At 51.6% G+C, this 23,863-nt stretch overlaps 1 protein-coding gene across 1 annotated transcript in view; it reads left to right on the top strand.

The window, feature by feature from the left end:
* SLIT3 (slit guidance ligand 3) overlaps nt 1-23,863 on the top strand; it is a 631,375-nt gene that overhangs the window by 531,815 nt on the left and 75,697 nt on the right. The window contains exons 15-20 of the mRNA XM_059063071.2: nt 8,104-8,254; nt 9,439-9,513; nt 16,660-16,803; nt 17,603-17,746; nt 20,440-20,603; nt 21,688-21,820. Of these exons, the coding sequence (XP_058919054.1) occupies nt 8,104-8,254; nt 9,439-9,513; nt 16,660-16,803; nt 17,603-17,746; nt 20,440-20,603; nt 21,688-21,820 (811 nt within the window). The remainder of the gene's footprint in view (nt 1-8,103; nt 8,255-9,438; nt 9,514-16,659; nt 16,804-17,602; nt 17,747-20,439; nt 20,604-21,687; nt 21,821-23,863) is intronic.

Here is a 23,863-nt window from a genome sequence, read left to right as displayed (position 1 = left end):
GAATGATTGTAGGCTGGGTTTGGGGATGGGGTGCAGACAGAACTAAGTAGGAGAGAGAGGAAAACAGTCAGTAGACCTAGAAACAGTAGAGCTTAGTTCTAGCTCTAGATCTGCCACTACCTACCTATGTTTGCATTGGAGGAACCCTGGCTTCTTTTCCTATGTGGGGTAGGAATGATTGGAAATTTTAAAAAGACACACATAGGGAAAAGAGACAGGGTTTTTGGATTGACCCTGTCTAAAAAATTCTTTATACATCAATACTAACCAGAAAGATTATTCCTATAAAGGTAGGGAAAGAGCTGTGATGATTCTAACATGTAATATTCTATATGCTCTTATTTTATGTAGCTACGGACAAGAGAGGTCAAGAGAGCTAGCTACTGGTGCACTCCAAAGACCTTGTCTTTGAGAGGCACTGAGGCCCAGACCTGCTTAGCATTGGGGGATGCAGAAGCCATAGGTCTAAAGCTCTGTGTTTCCAGGAAGCTCAAGAAGAAAGAAGGAGGGGCAGGTGACACGTACTGGATTTGACAGATAAGAAGTCTGCGTTTTACTTTCCCCTAAAAGCACTCCCATTGCAAAGACAGCTGATGTAATTAGGAGCCAATTTGAGGGCTGCTCTTGCAACGCATAAAGCCCCTCCTTAGGCTGGGCAGCTGGCTTCCCAGCTGCACTGTGTCTGCCTCTATCAGCTGTATCCGCTGCCCTGGGCAGCAAGATCGGGTTAGAGGTGAATGCTGCCGGCTGGGGTAATCTGACCATCAGATTAAGGCCTCCTCAAAAGGCACCATCTGGCTGCCTGAGACCCCAAGCCCATCCTCGGGGGAGCACTTGATGGTTGGAAAATGCTGTCTGCCTTCCGTCATGCTTCCCCCACTTTGTCTGTGGAGATCCAGTTGGCAGGAGGAAACTGGTGGTGAAAAGTACAGAGTGGTGTACTCCCTGTCCTCATCCGTACAAAGATGGCAAAGAGCAAGACACCTCTCAGGGAATCACAAAACTTTAGAGTCCCCAGAGATTACCCAGTCCATGCTAGAGAGGAAGAAGATGAGGCTCACACAGCAGCAAGTCTTATCTAAGATTATAGAGTGGTATTTTCAGGACAAGATTTGTAACCCAGGACTTCTGATATACTGAGAAGACTCTTGATAACTTTCTCCTGGGCCCCTCCATTTCTTTCTGTTGAAGGAAACCAAAGAGAAGGAGGGGAATTTTAAAGCTTGGGGACAGGGGCATGAAAGGGATGCATTTTCCCTGCTCTGGTGCTGAGGACCTGATCAAACTTGAATACGAAATCCCCAAACCAGAGTGTTTGCAGAGCCCTGCCTGTCTGGAGGGGCTCAAAGCAGAGTTGAGTCTAAATTACAGTGGCCAGCTCTAGTCGATGGGATGGGAGGGCTTAGCCAGAGGTGGAGCCAGATCCGGAGCTGTGGAGTGACTTGGACTAACCAGACATTCATCACAGAGATAACCTATACACGTCAACATGCTGCCGCCATCTTGTCCTAAAAACACACTGTGCAGGAACGGTGACCCCATCGGTCCTGTCAGAGGGCAGGGCCGTGAGGCTCCCAGTCTGGTCTCTTCAAGATGCCCTGACTCTGGTCTCTTCAAGATGCACACATCTCCTCTTCACGGCTTGGGTGGAAATTCATAAAAAAGGCCGCTGATCTTTTGCAGATAAGGGTGTAAGGGCTGGGCACCCTCCCTGGGTCCATGGCATCAAGAACAACTGGTTGTTGGTCTCCCCAGCCCACTCCATGATTTACAGTCATGGCGGAAGTCAGGAAGCACCCTAGAATCTGGTATCCTCCACTTTCTTTCTTTTTCGTAGTTTGAAAGAGGATCCTTGTCATGATCATTGTGACTCTGGATTTCTCAGTCCCAAACCCAGGGCCCCGGGGCTTCCCCGACTTTCTCCCTGCTAGGAACATGTATTTTCTCTCAATGTCACACCCCTTCTCTACTATACCTTGATTGATCTGTGATGAACATCTATCATCCAGGGGTTTCTGGGGGCCTTGAAGGATACTGAGGAGACATCAGAGGGACTTTTTCTAAAGAAGAGCATTGCAGCTTTGCTAGACCCCTAGGAACCGTGACCTGTCTCTTGACTGAAGGTGCCGGGGGAACAGCCTGTCATGGAACCACTCTGCTATGGGATGGGCCCTAGGCAGCAGAGAATGCAGAAGATGGCTTCTGCTAAGTTCGACGTCTTGGCACATCTAACGGTGTGATCGAGTGGGGTTCAGAGGCTCAGTTCAGGCCTGCGAAACGATCCCACACATTTGTGGTCACAATTCCCCTTGGGAAGGATCTGTTCTGCCCTGATACTCCTGAGTAGGGATGTCCAGTGGCCTCCCACCCGTTCTTCTCCCTTCCTCCTGTGTCTCCCCCGGGGGCGGGTTGTGAAGGGCGGTAGGGCTCCTGTCTCCGGACGTGTTCCTGTGGAACCCCGCTCTCGGTACTAATCACGCTCAGTGGGGGCCTGCTCCGGCTTCCGCTTCTCCACGCTGCTTCCTCTGAGCGCTCCTGTCCTCTCTCTGACGCTGCTTCCTGACCTTGACTCTGACCAGTCGCCGCGGGGCTTTCCTTTGTGCTTGATCTAACCATGTGGTGGAACGATGGAAACGGAACATGGTTCTGTCAAGCACCGCGGAAAGCACCGCGCTCTCCTGCAGCATGGCCCGCCACCGCTGGACACCTCTTCTCTGCTCTGGAGCACCGCAGCCCACCACCCGCCAGACCCGCCTCTCTCGGTCCAGCCTCACGAAGGGTGGGGGCGGGGTGGGAGTCTCGAAGGATTCACAGAGCACCTCCACCTCCAGGTAGCAGATCTGGGCTGAAATAGGGATGGGGAAGCATACGGGGGACGAGCTGAGATCTGCATCCACATCTCTATCCCAAATGGAGTCGCCATCCCCCAAATCTAGTCTGGATGCCAGCCAAGTGGTAAAGTAGCTAGGTCTGAGCTCAGACACCACTGTTTTTCTTCTCGAAGAGAACACGTATACCCAAGGCGTACACCCTTTGTTTCCTGGAAGAGTCCCAGCCCAAGGTCATTTTCCCACGGGGCAGTTAACGCAAAGCTCATACTGCTGGTACCCACCCTCCACCTACCGTCTTTATTGGAAGCATTAGGACTTAACGTGAGCATGAGAATGATGAAACTGCCATGAGTCTGAGACACTGGATGTAACCTGAGGCTCCTTCTGGAACTGACCCCCTCTCCTCACGAGTACTTTGGTCCCCATGCAGCCTAAAGTCCAAGCTGTTTCCTTGACCTTCCAGGCACAGTTAACATGAGGCGAAAGTTCTGGGCTCCTCACTGCTGCTAGTTCAGTGCCATGTGGGGTCTGTGCGGAAGCCTACTGCCTCTGATAATAAAGAGAGGGGCATCTTGGCACCTCCCGTGCTGCTTATTTCTTGATAAATCCTAGACCCAGCATAACCGGAAGATTGTGTTGCTGGTTCATTCCGTGGAGTGTGTGTCCTGTCCCATGGGAGAGAGGGCCCTGGCTTGAGCCAGGAGCTGGGCTCTGGGCTTCCATGGCGATGTGTGACTCTCACTGTCTCCTCTCTCTCAGGTTACCCCTCAGAGCCAGGGCCCCAGCCATTGCTGAGGAATGGAGAGTCCTATTTACCTCTCTGAATTCTTTTCTCATGTGCTTACTCTAGACCGGCTGCTGAACTATTTTACATCATTACCTTGTTTAATTTTCACAACAACCCTAAAAGTCCCATTTTGCAGATGAGAACATTGAGGCTCAGAGAGGCCAACTAACTTGCCCAGGGTCATTGGACTCCAGCATGGCTGCTCTTTACAACTGTAATCCTCAGCTTTCCCAGCTGTGGGCAGGCCCATGGCCTTGAGTTATAAAATCAAAAAGGCCTTGACTTGACCTGATAGGGAGTTTAAAAAAATGACACTCCCTTTCAAACTTCCTTCTGTTAATAGAAAATGACTTGAGCAAGAAAGAGAGCAAGCATCCCTGTTTACATGGCTCCTCCTCTCCAGCATGAATATACCAAGACCCATTTGGTACAGAACAAGTCCTCGGGCCTGGAGAAATTTCCTTTCCCTCTGAACAGAGAGGGTGTTCTGAGTTCCTCGGCACTGCCGCCACCATGCCAGGGCCGGGCCTTCGGGAGTGGGTCCACAGGATGCCCTTGCACAGGTGCCTCCCTGGTCCTCCAGCAGCTGGCTGTGACCAGGCAGTGACCAGCTGCAGGCCATGGCCATTTCCCTCTGCTTCCAGGCAGATAGCTGCATTCACGTTAGACTCTTTGACAGGGAGAACTTACTAGGACAGCTGTCTGCCCAACCAATCTCCAAACTCCTGGTAAACAGTTGGTATTTGCCAGCCAACTGGCGTCTGGTCCCCTGGCCTTTGCCGACGAGTGGATAACTGTGTACCTAGCAATGTTCTCTTGATTCCATTCATGACCTATAACCTTTGCTTGTCCTTTCAAGCTGAAGAGCCCCGGCAGGCCTCCTACTCCCCCCAGTTCCTCTTTCTGCTCCTTTCCTCCTCCTTTCATCCCACCCACCTTAGGGGGATTGGAGGTAGAAGAGGAGAACTCTGGACACGTGCGTTGGCAGGTCCTTGGTGCTCTGATAACCGTGCATCTGTGACTTCCATTAAACAAACTGGTTGCCCAGAGGATGATGCAAAATGCAGACTGCTAGTGACAGCAGCCATCCTGGGCCCAGCGCTGGCCTCTGCAGCCAAGTCCATCCAAAGGATGGGAGCTTTGGCTCCCCACCTGCCCCAACCCCGTGACCATCCAAACGTTACATACCTCCTCTCCTGGGAAGTGGCGGCAGGGCAGGGTTTCATAATAAAACCGCATTGCTGTGGATTTCCACTCCCCTGGTCTATTGAAGTTTCTCTGTGCTCACGTCCCAAGTGTCGTCGTTCTGAGCTGCCCACCAAGGGGGAGGAGGGCTAAGGGGGCAGGAGCAGGGGAGACGCCAGGTGACCTCAGCTCTCCCAAGACCCATTTCAGCCGGCGTCTAGTTTTATGGCCATTGTTCAAATCCTCCGAGATCTCTCCTGTCTGAACTCTCCCCTAAAGAGAAGAAACAACGGCCTATTTCAGTTACTCCTCTCCTACTAAGTTTTTCTGGCAGTGACAAAGATGCATTGAGATTGAAATTGACTTTTAAAGCTCTGGAAAAGTTAAAAATACTTTTGGGTAGTTATGAACATTAGGCATAACAAATGGCTCCGAGAAACCCTGAGTGGTTTGGGTAATGAAATATGAAGTGATGGAGGTGGCATTTCAGGATGGCTCCGACTGGGGAACGCACTCTTTCAGTTTTGTACGTACGCCGTCATTAACATTTCTGGCTCCCACTCGTATAAAATACCACACTCCGACCCCCTCGTTATTACAAACCAGGGCAATAACAAAAACAGCAGGGGAAAAAATGTTGGAAAGAACACATTAGTCCGTCGAATCTAATTGCAAAATCATTTCATTAAAATGGGTCAGCGGCTCCATTGCACAGGTCGGCCAGTTATAATCTAAGTATACTACAGAGAGCGATTCCTGCTAACCACACACGCTCTCACCTTGATTGAAACGAAAACGCATTTAATCGGCGGCTGTCCCCAGCAGCAGCCCAGCCGGTGCACGTCTTCAGGCTCATCATGTTAGCGAGCAAACTGTGCTCCCTCCTGTCTTTCTGGCTTTGATCACTCGGGGTTCCTCCGCTCTGCAAGGATCCCATCCTAGACACCTTCTCGAGGAAAAATACGTGCATATGTACGAAAAGCCGCTTCACACCATCACCGTGGGGAACCGCCGTGGGGAATAAGAGAGGGTTGTCATCTAGCAGGGTTTGCGCGATGAAATTGATCCAGGGCTCAGCACGCTGACGCATCGGCGGGTGGGGGTCCGGAAACAGCCCAGCTCAGAGTTATTCAGTGGGCCGGATGCTGACAAGCCAAGGGCAAGAAATTTGCATAATGCATTGGATCAGGGAGCCGCCCCAAAAACCTGGGGTACCTGCTTGGATTTTGCTCGCACAAGCCTGCGGGTAGAAAGTGGGATGAAGGAGGGGAATGGAGAAGGAGCAAAGAGGGAAAGAGACAGGTCCAGGCCTTGACCTTCTGTTTTAGGTGGATAATGTCACTTCAGAATCAGAGACCCACCAAGTCCGTCCCCAATCAGGCATTACCATGGGGAGAAAACGTGAGGAGTGAGAAACCAAGAGGGCAGTGGAGACATCTGCTTCCTGTCTCCCTGCAGCCCACTTGCAGGAAAATGCCATTCAATTCACCTCCACCAACTTGACTTTATGATCATTCCTAGGTCTGGGATTAAGGTTTTGTCCAAAAGCACATCTGCAGTAAAGCAAAGTATTAGTCACATGGGCCCTGGCAGCAGCGTGCCTGGGTTCGTTTCTCTGCCACGTCCTGAGTGACCTGCCTCAGGTCACTGAGGCCTCAGTTTCCTCATCGATAACATGGAGTCATAATAGCCTCAGAGTGTTGTGAAGATTTAATGGGCTCACCCATTTGAAGTTCAAAGAATAGTGCCCTGCTCCTGACCCATGCTCAGTACACATCAGCTATCATCACTCACTACGCTGATGTTTTAACGGCTTCTGACATGCCAAATGTTCCACTAGGCGCTCAAAACAAATAGAATCACAAACATCTGTACAACTCTTGACCCTTTTCCAGAGGCTCTCCACCGCCTTGATCTTCCTCAAATCTTCACAGCCCCTGTGAGATAGGGGCAATTATGTGATTCCCGTTTTACATGTGGTGAGATTGAGGCTAGAAGTGGCAAAGCCTGGACAAATCCACACTTTCTATTGCTAAAACCTATTTAGCAAATGCTATTGCTAAATCTCTGTACTGCAGATGCCCCGTTCTGCTCCTAATACACATAAGATGGCCAAGGTCCACCTCAACTAGCCAGGCAAACAAATGACATTCACGTTCTCTGAAACACTGCAGAAATATGCACGTATGGAACCATTTATGTGCTAAGGACACCCCATTTACGCACTGGACAAATGTGAGCCAAGCTCTTGTGCCTGGCATTGTGCTGACGAACCGCTGAAGGTGAAAATAAAAGAGACCCAACCCCCATCAACTGGCTCGTGTCTGATAGAACCAGAGCTTCCCTTTTATTTCGAGCAAGATTTGTGGTCTCACAGAGGTTCGCCCAGGTGCCAGGGGATCATTTCTGATCATTAAAGCAGCTCCCCAGGGCATCTCTCAAGACAGCACATCGTTGGCCCTGTTACCATTACTGTGTATGTAACCTCCAGAAAAATTCCACTTCAAAAATTAATCTTAGCTCCAACTACTTTTAGCTCATTGGAACTGGCTTTTCACTGTAGTTCAACAGAGCTTCCTCTCAAAGGCAGCACGTACATCTAACCCTCACAAGAGTTGTACTTGTCTTTACAGTGTTTTACATTTGAATTCATCACCAGTACTTTTTTAAAAAGAATTATCAGGCAACCCTGAGCTAAATTCCCAAACGTTAAGGCGGTGGGCTTCAATTCCCCAGGACCCCAACTCTCACGATTGCTTCCCAGTAATGAAACCAGGTGTCAAGGGTATTGATTGCCGTGTGCTGGGCCCCCTTTATCATTTCATTACCTGCTTTGTCCCTGAAGACAACTGAGTTTATGACCCTCTTCCCTGACCTCATTCCCACCCCTGGCATAGCTCCCATCAAAACCCCATCAAAATCTCTTCATTTGGATTCTCATGAATATTTAGAGGGTCCATGGATCATGGGCATCGTGGACTAAGTACCCCCCGTAAATCGTAGACCAAATTCTGTACAGGGACCTCAAAAAGGTCCATGACCCACAGAAGCTTAAGAGCCCACGGAGCTTGTGGCATTAGATGGAAAGTGATGAATGACAAAGACCAAAGGGAGAGCAAGCAACCTGGAGGCTGGGGGGGTGGGTGGGGAAGGCAGAGCAAGGTGGCCAAAAAATGAGGGCAATGCTGCTTCTGTCACTGCGCCATCCCCCCGCCCCGTGTCTCCCCACCTCCAGTGCCCACAACCTCGGCCCATGCCGGACCGGCTGCCACTGACGCCCCCTCTTTGGCGCCCCCCCAGGCTCGGAGGATTACCGCAGCAGGTTCAGCAGCGAGTGCTTCATGGACCTCGTGTGCCCGGACAGGTGCCGCTGCGAGGGCACCATCGTGGACTGCTCCAACCAGAAGCTGGCCCGTGTCCCAAGCCACCTCCCCGAATACGTCACTGACCTGTGAGTGCTGCCCAGGCAGGAGCCCCTGCCGTCCCCACGCCCAGTCTCCCTGAGCCAGCCAGGGTGGGTGTGGGCTCCTAGAGGTGGCCCCCTCCCAGCTCAGTCACCTGGGTGCTCCTTGGTGTCCCCTGCGTCCCGGGATGAGGGCAGACTCCCCCAAGCATCCGCGGGGGACAGCTTGCTCACAAATAAAGACAGCTCATTCATTCTATTGATACAAAGATTTTCCAGACATCCGCTGCGAGCCAGGCACTGTGCCAGGCCCACCCTTTTCCATGGTGAACAAAGCAGACCGCCCCTCCTAGCCCTTAGGAAGCTTACAACATAACCGGATAGATGGATAGCGCATAAATGACTGTCCTAAAGTGAAAAAAACAGCTAGAAAGATCAGGTATATCTGAGCCTCTGGTTATCCATGCTAATAAAGAGGCGTGTTGGTTTATCCAGAAGTGGCAGAGCTCAAAGTTACAGCATGGTGGGGTGAAGGAAGGATCTGGGCCTGACTCCTGTCGTCTCCAGTCTTCCTGAGGTTGGGCAAGTTGCTTCTCAGGTCTGAGCATCAGATTCTGAGCTATAGAATGGAGTGTTGATACCTACCTTCTAGGGGGGTTACAAAGATTAGGTAAGAGGATGCAAGCACAGACTTTATCTTGGATCCTGACATGGACTAAGCCCTGCATAAATGATGGTGGTCTTTATTATTTATTATTATTATTATTATTATCTTTGACTTTCTCCTGCTGTCCCTGAGCTTATATGAATGTTGGGCGTGGAGTCCCTGAGATGCCCTTAGCAGAGGGATGTGGTCAGGAAAGACCTGAGTGGCTTGGAGAGTTGGAAGAACCTGGGGAAACCTCCCTGGGGGTTTAAGTGGTCACTGGTACCCCTACAAAATGAAGGCAAATCATTGGCACTTGATTGTTAAGTGCTGAGCGTTCAAAAAGTTGAATACGCCTTCAGCAGAGGGTCTTCCTCTCCTTTCTGGCCCCTTCTCACACCCCTCCTTTTGCTGCTAGGCCTCCCATGCTGATGGGGTACACGGAGGGTTTCTGTGATGCTATTGACCTGGACTGAGTGAGGTCCAGGTGGCAATTCAGCTGAAGCCACGGGGGGATGGGGGACCAGTGGAGGAGGTGTCCCATCCACAGCTAACCCACCGCCTCATCTGCTTGCTTCCCATGTAGCCGACTGAACGACAATGAGATATCTGTGCTAGAGGCCACTGGTATCTTCAAGAAGTTGCCCAACCTGCGGAAAATGTAAGTCAGTCTCAGGCATTTGGCAGAGACCGGAGCAGAACGCCAGGGCACGGCTGGCTCCCTCTGTCTCCGCTCCAGCCCCTCTCAGTCTCCTCCTGACCCCTGCTCTGGGCACGTCCTGGGAAGCCAGACACTAAGGCAGGGCCATGCAGAGGCAGAGCATGCCTTTTGCACCATCCCTGACCCTCAACCCATCCTTGCTCACCCACATCCTCCACGCCACACCCAAAGTCTACCCCAGTGGGTCGTTGGAGGGACTCAGGTGAGGACCAACGGGACATGGGGACCTAGGGTGCACATCCCTTAGTCATGTTTATGAGGTAACAGTCAGAAGGTCTGTTTTTAGATGGACCCTAAAGGCCTCCCGTGGTTGAGACACACTGGAGCGGAGACGCCACAGCTGCCTCACCTCCTGCATCTGTAAGCCCACTGGTGCACAGCTGGCCTTGCTTCCCCCTCCCCTTCCCTTCCCAGGTGTGCCAGCAGAGGTACCAGCATGGACAGGGGGCTCTTTGCCATCTAATTCCCTTCTCCTTGACCCTGCTTCCCACTCGCACCCCATCTTCCACATGTCCCGGCCCCAGAGTTTGAGTCTGCCTCTGGAACAAAGGAAAACGGTCAAGCCTCATTATTCGTAGACCCTGTATTTGCTGATTCGCTTACTCACTAACATTTATTTGTAATCTCAGAATCAATACGCGCAGTGCTTTCATGGTCATTCATATACATAGACAGGGCAGCAAAAAATTTGAGTCCCCCTACACGCACGTCCCCAGCTGAAATCGAACAAGGCCACGTTCTGATTTCTTGATTCGGCTCCCAGACTGTAACCGAGTGGCCAATCCACAATATATTTAGTGCCACATTTCTTTTTCTGCATGTTTGTGCTTTTGTGGGTGATTTCACTGTTTAAAATGGCCCCCTAGCATAGCACTGGAGGGCTGTCTAGTGATCCTAAGCATAGGAAGGCTGTGATGTACCTTACAGAGAAAATATGTGTTACATAAGCTTTGTTCAGGCAAGAGTTATGGTGCTCTTGGCTGTGAATGCAATGTAAATAAATCAACACTATATATTCAATAAGATGTCTTTAAACAGAAACATGCATCAAACAAGGTTAGGTATTGATCGGTTAATGAAAATGGTGACCAGAGGCTCCCCTAGGAGCAGTGGTTCAGCATTCACTAATTCATCTTGCCCAGTGACTTTGTAGAGCTTAACCACGATGAATAATGAGAATTAATTGTAACCCTTATTTTATTTTGCTCTCCACTCTTCCACCCATCGGTCCCTTTGCAGGCAAGAAGGAGAGAGACCTTCCCCTGCCCTGGGCAGCATCTGGATCACATCAGTGCTATTCAGGATTTCTCTCTCACTCCCTGCCCACAGTTGCCACCTTGGCCATGGCCTCAAGGACAACTCTATAACTGGGAGCAGTGGAGAGCACTGTAACTGAGGGGGCAGCAGAGAGAGGACACACGTGGGTCCTGGTGAGGTTCATGGCTGTCCGAGTGGTCAAGCCCACCTCTAGCTTCAGGAACCCAGCACAGACATCACCCATCACCTGCCAGGAGATGTCCTTTTAAATTCAACCCCCGAAAATGCATACTTTTTTTAACCTCAGAACAAATTTACATGCACATGGAGATAAGGCATGTATTAAAACAAGTAAAGCTGGCCAAGTGCATATTTGCACAGTAAACAGGATCAAGTAGTCTTTGCTTCCGTGAAGAAATATGCGCTCTCCCGTTTTAGGTGAAACTCAAACACTCTGAGTCTTTCATCTTCCTAGTTTTGACAGGGACCTGAGTATGAAGAACTGTTTCTGTACCCCAACAAAAACAACAGCACAAATGCAATGGCAAGTCGCGGCCAACTCCCAGCCTCAGCATCCAAGCCACAAAAGGGAGTGGTGCAGACTGTGGCAAAATGCAGGCCGAGTCCTCACCAAAAAGGGCAGATGTCACTAAGTTCCTCCCAGCATCTGCCGTGCTGGAAGGAAGGTCAGAGCTGCCAAATATTCCCTTCACGGGAGCAGCCGGAAATCCAGGTATGGCGGAAGAACAGGCAGGCCGGCATTTGTTCTGAGTTCAGCTCTGTCCCCCCCGCCTGCTGTGTGACCCTAGGAATGCCCTTAGCCTTTCTGGGCCTTTCATAATAGAAACAAGTCCACCTTCCTTGTAAGGTATTATGAGGATCAGAAGTAAGTATATGAGACAAGGGGAAAGACATGGCCTCTGTCCGTGGGACTGCGGTGAGAAGATGCTGGAAGACAGAAAGAGGACATCTGGGTCAAGTGACCCAGAGCAGATGGCTATACATGTAAAACAGGAGTGACAAACTCAGATGCTTTCGGGACCCCCTGTGGAAAGGGAATGGGTGCAAGGCAGCAATAATAATAATGGCGACTAACAGTTACTAAACACTTTACTCTGTGTGCCAGACTCTGCTGATATTTAAGCAATGACCCCTCACCAAGAAAAACAAAACGGCTTTGAGATTACTTCATTTGACAAACGAGGAAGCTGAAACACAGAAAGTAACCTGTCCAAGTTTAAAAATCAAGCCAGGTTCCCTGGTGGCGCCGTGGTTGAGAGTCCGCCTGCCGATGCAGGGGACGCGGGTTCGTGCCCCGGTCCGGGAAGATCCCACGTGCCGCGGAGCGGCTGGGCCCGCGAGCCATGGCCGCTGAGCCTGCGCATCTGGAGCCTGTGCTCCGCAACGGGAGAGGCCACAGCAGTGAGAGGCCCGCGTACGGCAAAAAAAAAAAAAAAAAAAATCAAGCCAGGAGTGGTGACAGTGCAGAGTAGCTGGGGAGCGCACACACGATCTGAAGGCTGTCAACGCATGTGTGTGCCTAAATCCACATACATATAGTGCCAGCCAACCAAGCACATGTCCCAATAGAGCAGATCTGGTCCCACTGACCACCAGCTGCAACCACTTATTTAAAATAACTTGATGGTGACTCTCTTTAAGTAAACAGTCCTTCTTTGCTAGGACCCATCACCACCCCGACACTCCCATGAGGTGATGGGTCAGCTGGAATTCTGCCCATCAGAGTGGTTAAAGCCAGCTGTGCCTGTGACTGAGGCTACTTAGCCTCCTCAGGGACCGTGGAGCGAGGGCCCTAAGGTTACAGTCTGGACGGCAGCGCCCCGGCAGGGCACGGAGGCAGAGGAGAGTGGACACACAGCCAGGAGTTTGGACTCTGCGGTGCCTTTCCAAACTGTTCTGAACCTCTGTGCCCTTTCCTGTCATGTGGGAATAATGAGATTTCACAAGTATCACTAAGGGATGCAAAAAAAGGTGTGAGCTGTTTCCCGCAGAGGTTATTAGGCCTGTGGTAACTCAAGGTAGCTTTCCAAGTGACCTCCCAGTCAGAGTGGGGTCACGGCCTCTCTCCGGCAAACTTTCAGGTCACTTCTTACACTGAAGGAGCATCTCAAGCAGAAGCTGAAACCTAGCACCCCTCTAGCCAAAATCAAATCCCATGGGTGGATTTGGGGGTGGTGGTTGTGTTTTTCGGGGTTTTTTTTTTTTACCACCTTTATTGGAGTATAATTGCTTTACAATGGTGTGTTGGTTTCTGCTGTATAACAAAGTGAATCAGTTATACGTATACACATGTTCCCATATCTCTTCCCTCTGCGTCTCTCTCCCTCCCACCCTCCCTATCCCACCCCTCTAGGTGGTCACAAAGCACGGAGCTGATCTCCCTGTGCTATGCGGCTGCTTCCCACTAGCTATCTATTTTACGTTTGGTAGTGTATATATGTCCATGCTACTCTCTCACTTCGTCCCAACTTACCCTTCCCCCTCCTCGTGTCCTCAAGTCCATTCTCTATGTCTGCGTCTTTATTCCTGTCCTGCCCCTAGGTTCTTCAGAACCTTTTTTTTTTTTTTTTTTAGATTCCATATATATGTGTTAGCATACGGTATTTGTTTTTCTCTTTCTGACTTACTTCACTCTGTATGACAGATTCTAGGTCCATGATGGTTGTGTTTTTAATAAGAAGTAGTTGCCCTCTTTTAAAAATCAGGAGTTTCTACAGAAAAATAAATGTGGATTTCTAGCACCTTTGGGAAAATCAGAGGATCTTGCAAAACTGAGCCCATGTTCCCAAACGGCTCCAGTTGAGTTGAGCCGAGGAACGGCTGCCCCCTAGCTGGGGCACGTGCTTTCCTGATCACTGCCGTCCCCACTGGGCTGGCTTCCAATTTTAGGTCACCTGCCTGGACCGTGTGGACGTTTGAGCTTGTAACCCCAGCTCGAAGTAGAATTTCCACCTCAGGGGGCCGGAGAGGTCCATAAGGAGGCAGACAGGACCTCCCCGACCTGGCAGGGCGCCAGCATGCTGCTCAATCATGACCCAGTATCCTCGGCTTCCAGAAAACTCCGCTTAGCTCTCTCCCAACTGTATTTCCATTGAGGACTGGACTTTTAAACAGGGTTACAGATGCTTCTCTGTTGCCAGAGTTTATGGGCTGTCCTACAAACCTGAAGAGACAGAGACCTAGAAGAAGTCCAGGCTCGCCTCTTCAGACTCAGGCTTTCCAGAGATGAATCCCCCAGCCTCCAGGGGCCTTGGTGTTTCTTGGGAAGAATGAGAACAGGTTCTGAAAGGTACACCCAGCAGTTTGCCGAGGCAGCGTGGCCAGGCGCTGGGTTTGTCCTGCCGTGGACCACTCTGAACCAGCCCTGGCCTGGGGTGGGAGTTTCTGAGGCTGGGTCCTTTCAGGGGTGAGATGCCCATCCTCATGGCTGGGACTTGGACTCCTGGAGTCAAAGCCATGATGAAGCAGTAATCCTTCAGGTGGGTCTGCAGAGACAAAAATGGAGAGAGGCTCAGTGCCCTTAGTTTTGCGTTTGGAGGTTTCCTGGGGTCTGGGGCATCTTCAGGAAGATACTGCTCTGAGAATAAGATGGAGCTCTTACAAAACCCTGAGGCACTGGTTTTGTGTCTGGACCGCTTGCCCCAAGCTGCCCTCTCTCTTTGTCCTCCAGCCCAAGCTGCCTGCGGTCTTGTGTGGTGCTTTGATGGATGGAGAGAGATCAGCAGCCTGGTCTTCTGGAAAATTCTATCCCCTTTTTTCACTCTCCTTATGTTTTCCATTCTCCCAGCCCGAGGAAATCCAGTTCGCAAACCTTACAGTAATGTGATGTTACTTCTGCTCGTTTAAAGAAAAAGATGTCCGCAAATGGGAACCTCCCCCTTCCTAGCTGCTGTAATTCATCTTCATTGCCCACCCCATGTACTTCAGTTCCCCAAGAAGCCTAACTCTCTTACGCTGGAGGAGAAGCTCCAGCATTTGGATGAGTTATAGCCGCTGGGAAAGTCTTTCTCTCTCCTCCCATGTCGAACTTGGGGGTAATTTGCAGTCTCCCCTGTGTATTACCTTCATTTCCGAGTTATCGTGGACCAGGGCTACCAGGAATTTATAAGAAGACCGGCTGAGTCGCAGGAGAGTCAGGCAGGGAGCAGAAATCCAGTGTGAGAATCTCCCAGCTCTGTCAGATCTCAGGGGAGGGATTCTGAGGAGTATTTGCACCTGTTTTCTCAGCAGGACGGAAGGAGGGAGGCAAGGAAGGCCATGACCAGGAACACAGAGGGAGCAGACAATGCGAGGGTGGGAACTGTTTCCTCCACACCTGCCCACAGGTGTGGGCATTGCCACCCCCGCAGGACCAGTCCCTATTTGGGAAGAGGGCAGGCAGGCAACACTGTATCGAGCCCTTGGGTGCCCAGTTGAACTTTACTTGCTCTGAACCATCCCTATAGGAGGCTTCACCGCCAGGGGTGCGTGAGTCAGCCCACAGCTCCACAAGGAGGGCACTTGAGAGAAGCAGTAGTACCAGGGACTCGCGGAGTGCTATGTCCCTTTCAGTGCTCTGTGACCAGGAGCAGTGGCCTCCCCTCCCTGGGCCTCAGTATGTCCAGCAGTACAATGGGCCAGCTGGTCCGTCTCTCCTGAGCCCTCAGTTCTAACAAGCTCAGGGAGCTCAGCCAGTTAGCAGCTGTGTCTCCACCTACGGGTCTCCTGTTCACAGAACAAGGCCCCCCCAGGATGTTAGCTGGGGAAGCTGGATTCTTCCCTCAGCTTTTGTAATTCCGTCACTTTCTGCTCCAGCCAGCCAGCTGGGGCTACCTTTCAGGCCTGAACATTTGGGTGGTCTGTGGAGACCCCCTGCCGCCCGCAGCACCTATAGTTCTGCAGGACGTGCTTGCTGCTCAGTTCTCCCACGCAGCCTGCCGTGTGGTGGCTGGGCGTCGGAGGGAAGAGCCCGCTCTCGGAGCTCGAGGGCAGTATTGGAAATGGCAGCACTGAGACTTGATAGGACCGAGCCCACTTAGGAAGACACAGTGTCCCAAACCCTGAATTCTGCAGAGCAGTAATAGAAGGGATGGGCATCCACATCGTCAAAGGAACATTCACTTGGGAAAAGTGGTTCACTGGAGGCTTTTCTATGTGCCCGAAAGCATGGTCTCCGATCCCAGCGCTATCAGCTGTGTGACTGTGGGTAAGTTACTTAGTCTCTCTGAACCTCAGTCACCTCATCCGTAAAACAGGACAATGATAAAAATAATGCCCATCTGATGGGCGTTGTTTGGAGGATCTGATGTGATTCTGTTGGTCAAACCCCTCACGTGGTGCCTAGTACATAATAAGTGCACAAACTGTAGTAACTAGAAAGGGTCCATTTATATCAGGGATCTCAAGTGGTGAAAGAGCCGAAGGTTCTACAAATGCCTTACCCCGTAGGGAGAAGGCTTGTTTTATATTTTCCTCCTGCTCTCCTCTTGAGAATCGCTACTTAGTGAGAGTATCTGTGGAAGAGAGAAAATAAGTTTGAGAACCATTTGAAATCTGCTAGTCACCAGGGCATTGAAAAGACAATTGTACTGAAAGACTTCAAATGCTGCACAGTCTGTTTGACACGGGTAGCCCACCCATCCACACCCCATGGGGGGCTGGGTTCCCTGCTTCCTGAGGCACAGGTGCTGAAGACCAAACATCGGGAAGCCCAAGGTGGAGCCTCCACCAGCCAGTCCTCGGGCCAGGGGGCGCTTTAGAGTCCCCAGCTGGCTGCAGGGCCAGCCATTCCCTCCCTGCATCCTGACCTGTTCTGTCCCCTCCTTCCAGAAACTTGAGTAACAATAAGATCAAGGAGGTGAGAGAGGGTGCCTTTGATGGAGCGGCCAGCCTGCAGGAGCTGATGCTGACAGGGAACCAGCTGGAAACAGTGCATGGGCGCATGTTCCGTGGCCTCAGCGGCCTCAAGACCTTGTGAGTTCCCAGGGCCTGGGCCGAGGCCAGAGGGAGGGAGATGGGAGAGCAAGCATCAGAGGGGCTGTGAGGGCTGGCGGGCAGCAGACTAGGCCCGGGCGCTGTCCTGGCCTGCTGAATCCTGGAGCCGGAGAGACATTAGACATTTCCCAGCCCTGGATGCGAAAGAACTTAGCATGCTAAGCGCCCCCCAACATACATACACACACACACACACACACACACACACACACACACTAAAAGACACTAGCCCTAATGTATACACATGTATAGATTCATACCAGAAACAGGCACACACTCACACATGTACACAAACATAGGCATTACACATGTACATGAAAATGGCATATAGACACACATACAACATGTGGATAAACACATAAACAAGCATGTTCATATAAGCACACACACATACAACACACAAGCTGATGTCCACAGCCACATCTTGATTCTTCCCTCTCCTCCCCAAAATCTACACACATACACTAACCACCATACAATATACATATGTACACATACACATGCATGACACCTGCTTCTACTGTACATACAGCATCTGCAGCCAAGAATGTGCATACACATTTACAGGTAGCCCCAGTGGGGACCCAGGCCCAGCTATCACAGGACAAACCTCAGCAATGTGACTGGTCTGAGCTTGGATTTGGCAAAAGCATCCCACTACACACACACACACACACACACACACACACACACACACACACACACACACCAGTGGGGCACAGTCATAGGAGGGAAAGGATGACACCTGCGCTTGCTCACCCCACCCCTCTCCCTGCAGGATGCTGAGGAGTAACCTGATCAGCTGTGTGAGCAATGACACCTTTGCTGGCCTGAGTTCAGTGAGGCTGCTGTCCCTCTACGACAATCGGATCACCACCATCACCCCCGGAGCCTTCACCACGCTTGTCTCCCTGTCCACCATGTAAGTCCCCCTGGCCCAATGGCACACTCATTCAGGGCTCCTCTCCTGAAGACCTCTCCTCTCACAACACCCTACTATATTTGGCCCAAGGTCATCTATCCATCTGTCAACTTAAACACTTGGCAGGCTCCCTCCATGTGCCAGGCACCATTTGCTACCGAGGATTCACAGACGTGGGCCCTCCTTCCTGGAGCTCACAGCATAGCGAGTTGCCACAGAAGGGAGGTCCACCGTGATATGAAAGCCTAACATAGGCTTTGTCGAGGAACACTGGAGCTATGCTCTGGAAGGTGAGTGGGAGTTGGTTTGTTTGAGAAAGCAGGAAGTGTATTTCTTTCAGCGGGAAGAGCATGTGCAAAGGCCCTGTGCTAGGTTGAAGCAGAGCAGATATGCAGGACTGAGCAACGTCCAATGTGGTCATAGTACAGAGTGGGCAAGGCTGGAGTGGAGACCAGGGCCAGGCTGCAGGACTGCCGTGGGCCATTTTGGTCTTTATCCAAAACACATCAGGAAGCCACAGAAGGTTTTAAGCAGGTCAGTGACATGATGTGACAGGGGGTTTTAAAATGATGTCACTGACTGCTTAAATGTGTATCAGAACCAGTTAGAATCTAGCTTTCTGGACGAATTTTTCTGCCCACAGTATTCACTGTATTGGTAAGGGAGGCCGTTTAGAATAATGGTGAAAGCTTTGGGCTCTAGAGCCAAATTTTCTGGGTCCATATCCTAGCTTTACCTCTTGTTAGCTGTGTGCCTTGGAAGAGTTACTTCATCTCTCTGTGCTTTAATTGTCCCTTCTCATAATCCACCTCATAAGATTGTTATGAGGACTGAATTTGTTAATATTAGTAAAATGCACAGCAGGGGCCTGAGATATAAAAAGTACTCAGCACGTGTTAGCTTTTATGGTTTCTCATAGTATTTCCATGTGGCTCTGTTACCTTTAGTTGGTGGTTCATTTTTCCCTCCCTTCCCTTCTCCAAAGACCCTTTGGAAGACAGAAGAGAAAGGCTATTGCTGCATCTCCTGTTGCTTCCCGTGGTCATGCTCCCATACAGCCACCCCACTGGCAATAAAAGCCAAAGATACAGAATGTCCTAAAGGCCCCATGCCGTCCAGTCCCTCAGAACCTCCTTGCATTCCAGCCCCACTGGCCTCACTGTTCTGTGCACACCCCAGGCCCACTTCCACCTTAGAACTTTGCACTGGCTGTTCCCGCTACCTGGAAAGCCCTCCCCCTGGCTCCCTCCCCTCCTTCTATTATTTGCTCAAATGTCAGTTGCCTCAGCCCCATTCCACCCCTCTGCCATCACCCCCAGTTCTTCCAGCCTTGCTCTTCTAATTTTTTCCATAGCACTGACCATTTCCTAACGTACTATACTTTTTGTTGTTAATTACACACTGTCTGCCTCCCATCAGCTGGAGCATACGTTCCAGAATGATGAAGGATGGGGATATATGACTGTTTTGTTCACGCCTCTATCCTCAGTGCCTACACCTGAGCCTGGCACTAAGCCTGGCCCATTATATAATGGTTGAATAAATGGATGAGTTGAATGAATGAGTGACATGAAGATAGAGGACAGTGGGTTAGGAACTAGCACAGGTGAGTTGGTTTATCTCAGCCCACTTCTCACCCCTCCTGGACGCCTCTGCACTGGGAATCCAAAGACACGAAAGATGCCAAGAGGGCTAGAGTCACAAAGCATGAAGGGAACCAGCTCTGACCGGGGAAGGAACTTGCCCACCTTCTCACAGCTACTGACTGTCAGAGCCAGAATCAACCCCAGGAAGGACTGACTCCCAAGCCCTTAATTGCCATGTCAAACCGCAGCCCCTCAAGGGCTCTCCAGCCCTCGTCTGTAACCTCCCTAAGTTTTACATTCCTCATTTGTGAGGTGAGAATACTGTCCCCTCCTTCCTAGGGTTGCTGTGACAAGTCTGAATGAGAAAATGGATTTATAAAGCGCTCAGCCCAGTTCCTGTCCTCTAGAAAACCCTCAGAAAGTGATAGCTGCCCTCATCCCTCCATCTGTCCCATCACTGCATCTGCCAGATTCGTATAAAGTGCCTATGGCGATATTAGTTCCTGGAGACACAGAGCAGGACAGACAGACCTGGTCCCTCCCCTCCAGGAATTGAGAGTCCAAGGAGGGAGGCGTTACTAGCTCGGATGGATGCTGTGGAGGAAATGGAGGGGAATGAGCGGGGAGAACGGGACAGGGCAGAACTTTTCATTTCCCTTGAAATGCGGGGCTTCTTTGAGGAGGGGTCATTTAAGCTGAGGGCTGAAGGAAGAGGAGGGGCCAGCCAGGCACACCGTAGAGAAATTCATCCCCGGCCGGAGAAGCAGCACGCATGAAGGCTCTAAGTGTAAGAAAATCTCTGCGGAGGAATTGAGGCAGTTCACACAGCTGGAGCTCATCAAACAAAGGAGAGCATGGTGGCGACTGTGTCCATCCGCGGAGGTCTGCAATGAGACCCTTGCAAAGACCGCCTCCGGGTTTTAGAAGAGAGTCTGCCTTCCTTTTCCCAGACCTTCTGCCTCCTTCGTCCTTTCTCCTTCCCCTGAACCGGAAGCAGACCTGCCTGGAGAGCCAGGCCCTGGGCTTGCAGACCTGGATCCCAGGACCAGCTCCCGCGGGACAAGGGTAGAGGCTAACCATTCAGAGAGGGCCCTTCTCTCCTCCCAGAAACCTCCTGTCCAACCCCTTCAACTGCAACTGCCACCTGGCCTGGCTCGGCAAGTGGTTGAGGAAGAGGCGAATCGTAAGTGGGAACCCCCGGTGCCAGAAGCCCTTCTTCCTCAAGGAGATTCCCATCCAGGATGTGGCCATCCAGGACTTCACCTGTGAAGGTAAGAAGGCTGGGGGCGGGGCAGGGGAGCAACACCCGGGAAGACAAGGAAGCTACAAGAGAAAAGAGGTGCGGGCAGGCGGTAACTGCAGGTCAGGACCCCCCGAGATCTGATTCTCCTCTGCCCACAGCATGCAGCCTGAGCTCTGAAGGGCTCTGCAGGCCTGCTTCTAGCCCATATGGCTCTGTCGTGCAAATTAAGAACAGGTGTCTCTTTCTAAAGACATTTGACTTCCATCAGTCAGAAATCTGTCATAATATTACTGCTTTTGTTAAAACGAGATAATTTACAGCCATCTGTGCAGGCACTGTTGTACCAAATATCTTAATCTGCTGTATCCACAGTGAGGTTGGCGCCCATTAGATGGTGGGGCACCCTTGTGCAGTACGCTACCTACACAACTGTACATGGGCACCCTGGGCTGAAGTTTTCCTGCCTGCATCATCATGAGGCTGAGAGTATGTGCTCATGAGAAACAGACTTCAAGATGAGCTTCTGGGAAATTTCTGTCACTGGCTAGGCAGTATGAACACCTGAAGATTGAAGGCTTTGAGTGTCAGGATTCCAGAGGGCATATTTGTTTGCATAAATTCAAGGCAGCACAGTTTTTACTTGGTCAACATTAGGTTTATCTAGAGACAGATGAACTGGTTTGTAGATTAACTGAGGTTAAGGTATAATGGGGGATGGGGACACATTGACCACGCCAGAGGGATTGTATAGTGGAAGGCGTGGAGAGAGAGGGAGGAGAAGGAAGGGAGTAGATAGGGCCCTGCCCCTACCCTGACCACTTCTGCAATCAATTTGGCTTATCCAGATCTGGTTAACAGTAACCTCTTCCATATCTAACACCTGTTTAATCAAGTTTTTAGCGTCTTTGTTTTACGTTAAATGTGGTAGAAGATGGGCAGCCCTATTCCCCAACCCAGGTGCATCTTCTTTCCCTTCCAACCACGGATAAGACCAGCAAGCTCCTCATTCCTAGTTCTGGCTCGAAGCGGAGGGCTTCCCTTTCCTGCAGGCAGCGGGGTCGGGGAATGGGCCTCGCTCACCTGCGCCATGCTCACTCCCCGGCTCTCCACAGGCAACGATGAGAGCAGCTGCCAGCTGGGGCCGCGCTGCCCCGAGCATTGCACCTGCATGGAGACGGTGGTGCGATGCAGCAACAAGGGGCTCCGCACCCTCCCCAAAGGCATCCCCAAGGACGTGACGGAGCTGTAAGTACCCCCCCCCACCGCTGACACCCCGTAATCCCGCCACTACGGGCATCTGTCACACTCCACCCCTGCCAGCAAGACAGCCTGGGGATGCCCTACCTGAATGGGTCCCAGCAAGGTGGTGTCAGAGCCTCAGCAGGGGGCAGGCAGCAGCTTGCACACGGGGACAGGAAGCTCCCCTCCGCAAGCCTCTGCCTGGCAGGTGACGAGTATCCAGAATACAACTGGGAGGGCTGTTGTCTCGTTTTCTCTATCACCCCCAGTCCCCTGCTCTGCACCCTGCTTTCTAGATTCCCCCATAGTCCCTCAGTCTGACACCAGAAACAGCACAGGGATAATTGTCACAACGTGGGCCCACAGGCACTATGGCTTGCCAGGCACTTCTGCAAATATGATCCTGTTCTACCTTAAAAACACCCATTTAACAGATGAGATCTTAGTTCTGGGTTCTGCTCACTCACCACCCAGGAGCCTTCTTATTCCATAGCCCAAGCTCCTGACACTAACTGCTCAGGGGTTCCTCCTGCCCCAGAAGCTCCCAGTTAAATGAAAGAGAGGCCCTTCTCTTCCTGAAGGGCTCTTACTATTTTGGACAAAAACGTTATTTCTGCCCCCGGGGAAGCTCAAAGAGTCCCACAGGCAGGGAGGCCTCTCGAGAATGTCCCAGGAGCAGCGCAGCTGCATCTGGGTGAGCACCACACCCTGGCCCAGGCATGCAAACCACGTTCAGTCTCCCATTCATTCACTCGACACATATTTGTTGGGTGCCACTTGCGTGAGGCACCCTGCTAACACTGGAGAGACAGTGGTACACAAAACAGCCATGACCCCTCCACGCGTGGGCTCCTGGTTTAGTGGGGGAGGTTGACATTCACTCGATCGTCTCAGAGGCACATGTGACACGACAGCCGCGAAAAGCGCTACAAAGAAGAGGAATCGAGGTTGCTATGACATCCGAAAGTCGGGAGATTTGACTTCGATGTGAAGATTGGAGAAAGCTGCTCTGGGGAGGGCGGCGGGGGTGGAGCTGGAATCTAAAGGGCAAGGAGTGGATGAGGGGGAGGGAGGGAGGCTGCCGGAGCTGAGGCCGTGTGCTGGGATGGGGCAGAGCCAGGAGAGGGCCCGGCCGGGGCACGCCACCGCCCACCTCTCACTCTGGCCCTCTCTGCGCCGACCCCATGCACACCCCCTCCTCTGGGCCAGCTTAGCACACGCCCTCTGGCTCTGCCGGTGCCTCATGGGTTGGAAGCTGACCACGCTCTGGTCTAGAATGGCTGAGAGATTCCTGGGTGTGTGTTGCAGCTCCCGGCGTCTCCTGACGCTCAGCGAGGCTGTAACGAGGGCTGCCAGCCCAAGGGAAAGAAGGAAAAGTCGGGACAGTCACTAAAAAGTCTGTGTCGGCCCTGGGTTTGGGCTGGGGCCGTGCCCTCAGATGTGCCTGGGCAGCAGCGTGGCGAGCTCCACGCCCTTTCCCGGCTGGGCTGGGCTTGCGGTGGGGGCTGCAGGAAATGACCCAGGTACATGCCTCCTTCCCGGGGTAATTGAGTGCCAAGGGTCACGTGTCAAAGAGAAGAAAATGCCATGAAAACAGGCCCTCAGACGCTTTTCCCCCAAAGCTCACGAAACACAGATTGAAACGACGAAGATAATTGGCCATAATTACAAGGTAAACTTCAGAGCTTTGGGAGGAGACCTGCTTTCCTGCTTTGGAAGTGATGGTGCTTCCCTGTGCCAGACGTGGGTTCCAGAGCTCACCAAGGAGGGCAGTCCTCAGCCCTGTTCGCAGACCGTCTCCTGGAGGGGAGAGGGAGGGAGTATCTGGGGAGGGCAGAGAGGGAGGCAAGAAAAGAGACTCCAGAGAAAGGGAAAGCTGGCAGGCCCAGAAAACGGGGGCTTGGAGGTCGCTTGTTCAGGGACACTGGCTGAGCCCAGATTCAGTGTTTCCAACACTGGCTTTCCAGCTCCCTTGACATCGTTAGTTATCTCGGGCAGAGCCGCCAACTTACAGAACAAAATTAAGTTTAATTCACTAAGAAGGGGTGG

The sequence above is a fragment of the Kogia breviceps genome, chromosome 4 (assembly GCF_026419965.1).
Source record: "Kogia breviceps isolate mKogBre1 chromosome 4, mKogBre1 haplotype 1, whole genome shotgun sequence".
Lineage (NCBI taxonomy): Eukaryota > Metazoa > Chordata > Mammalia > Artiodactyla > Physeteridae > Kogia > Kogia breviceps.
This window is presented reverse-complemented; position numbering and strand designations above follow the sequence as displayed.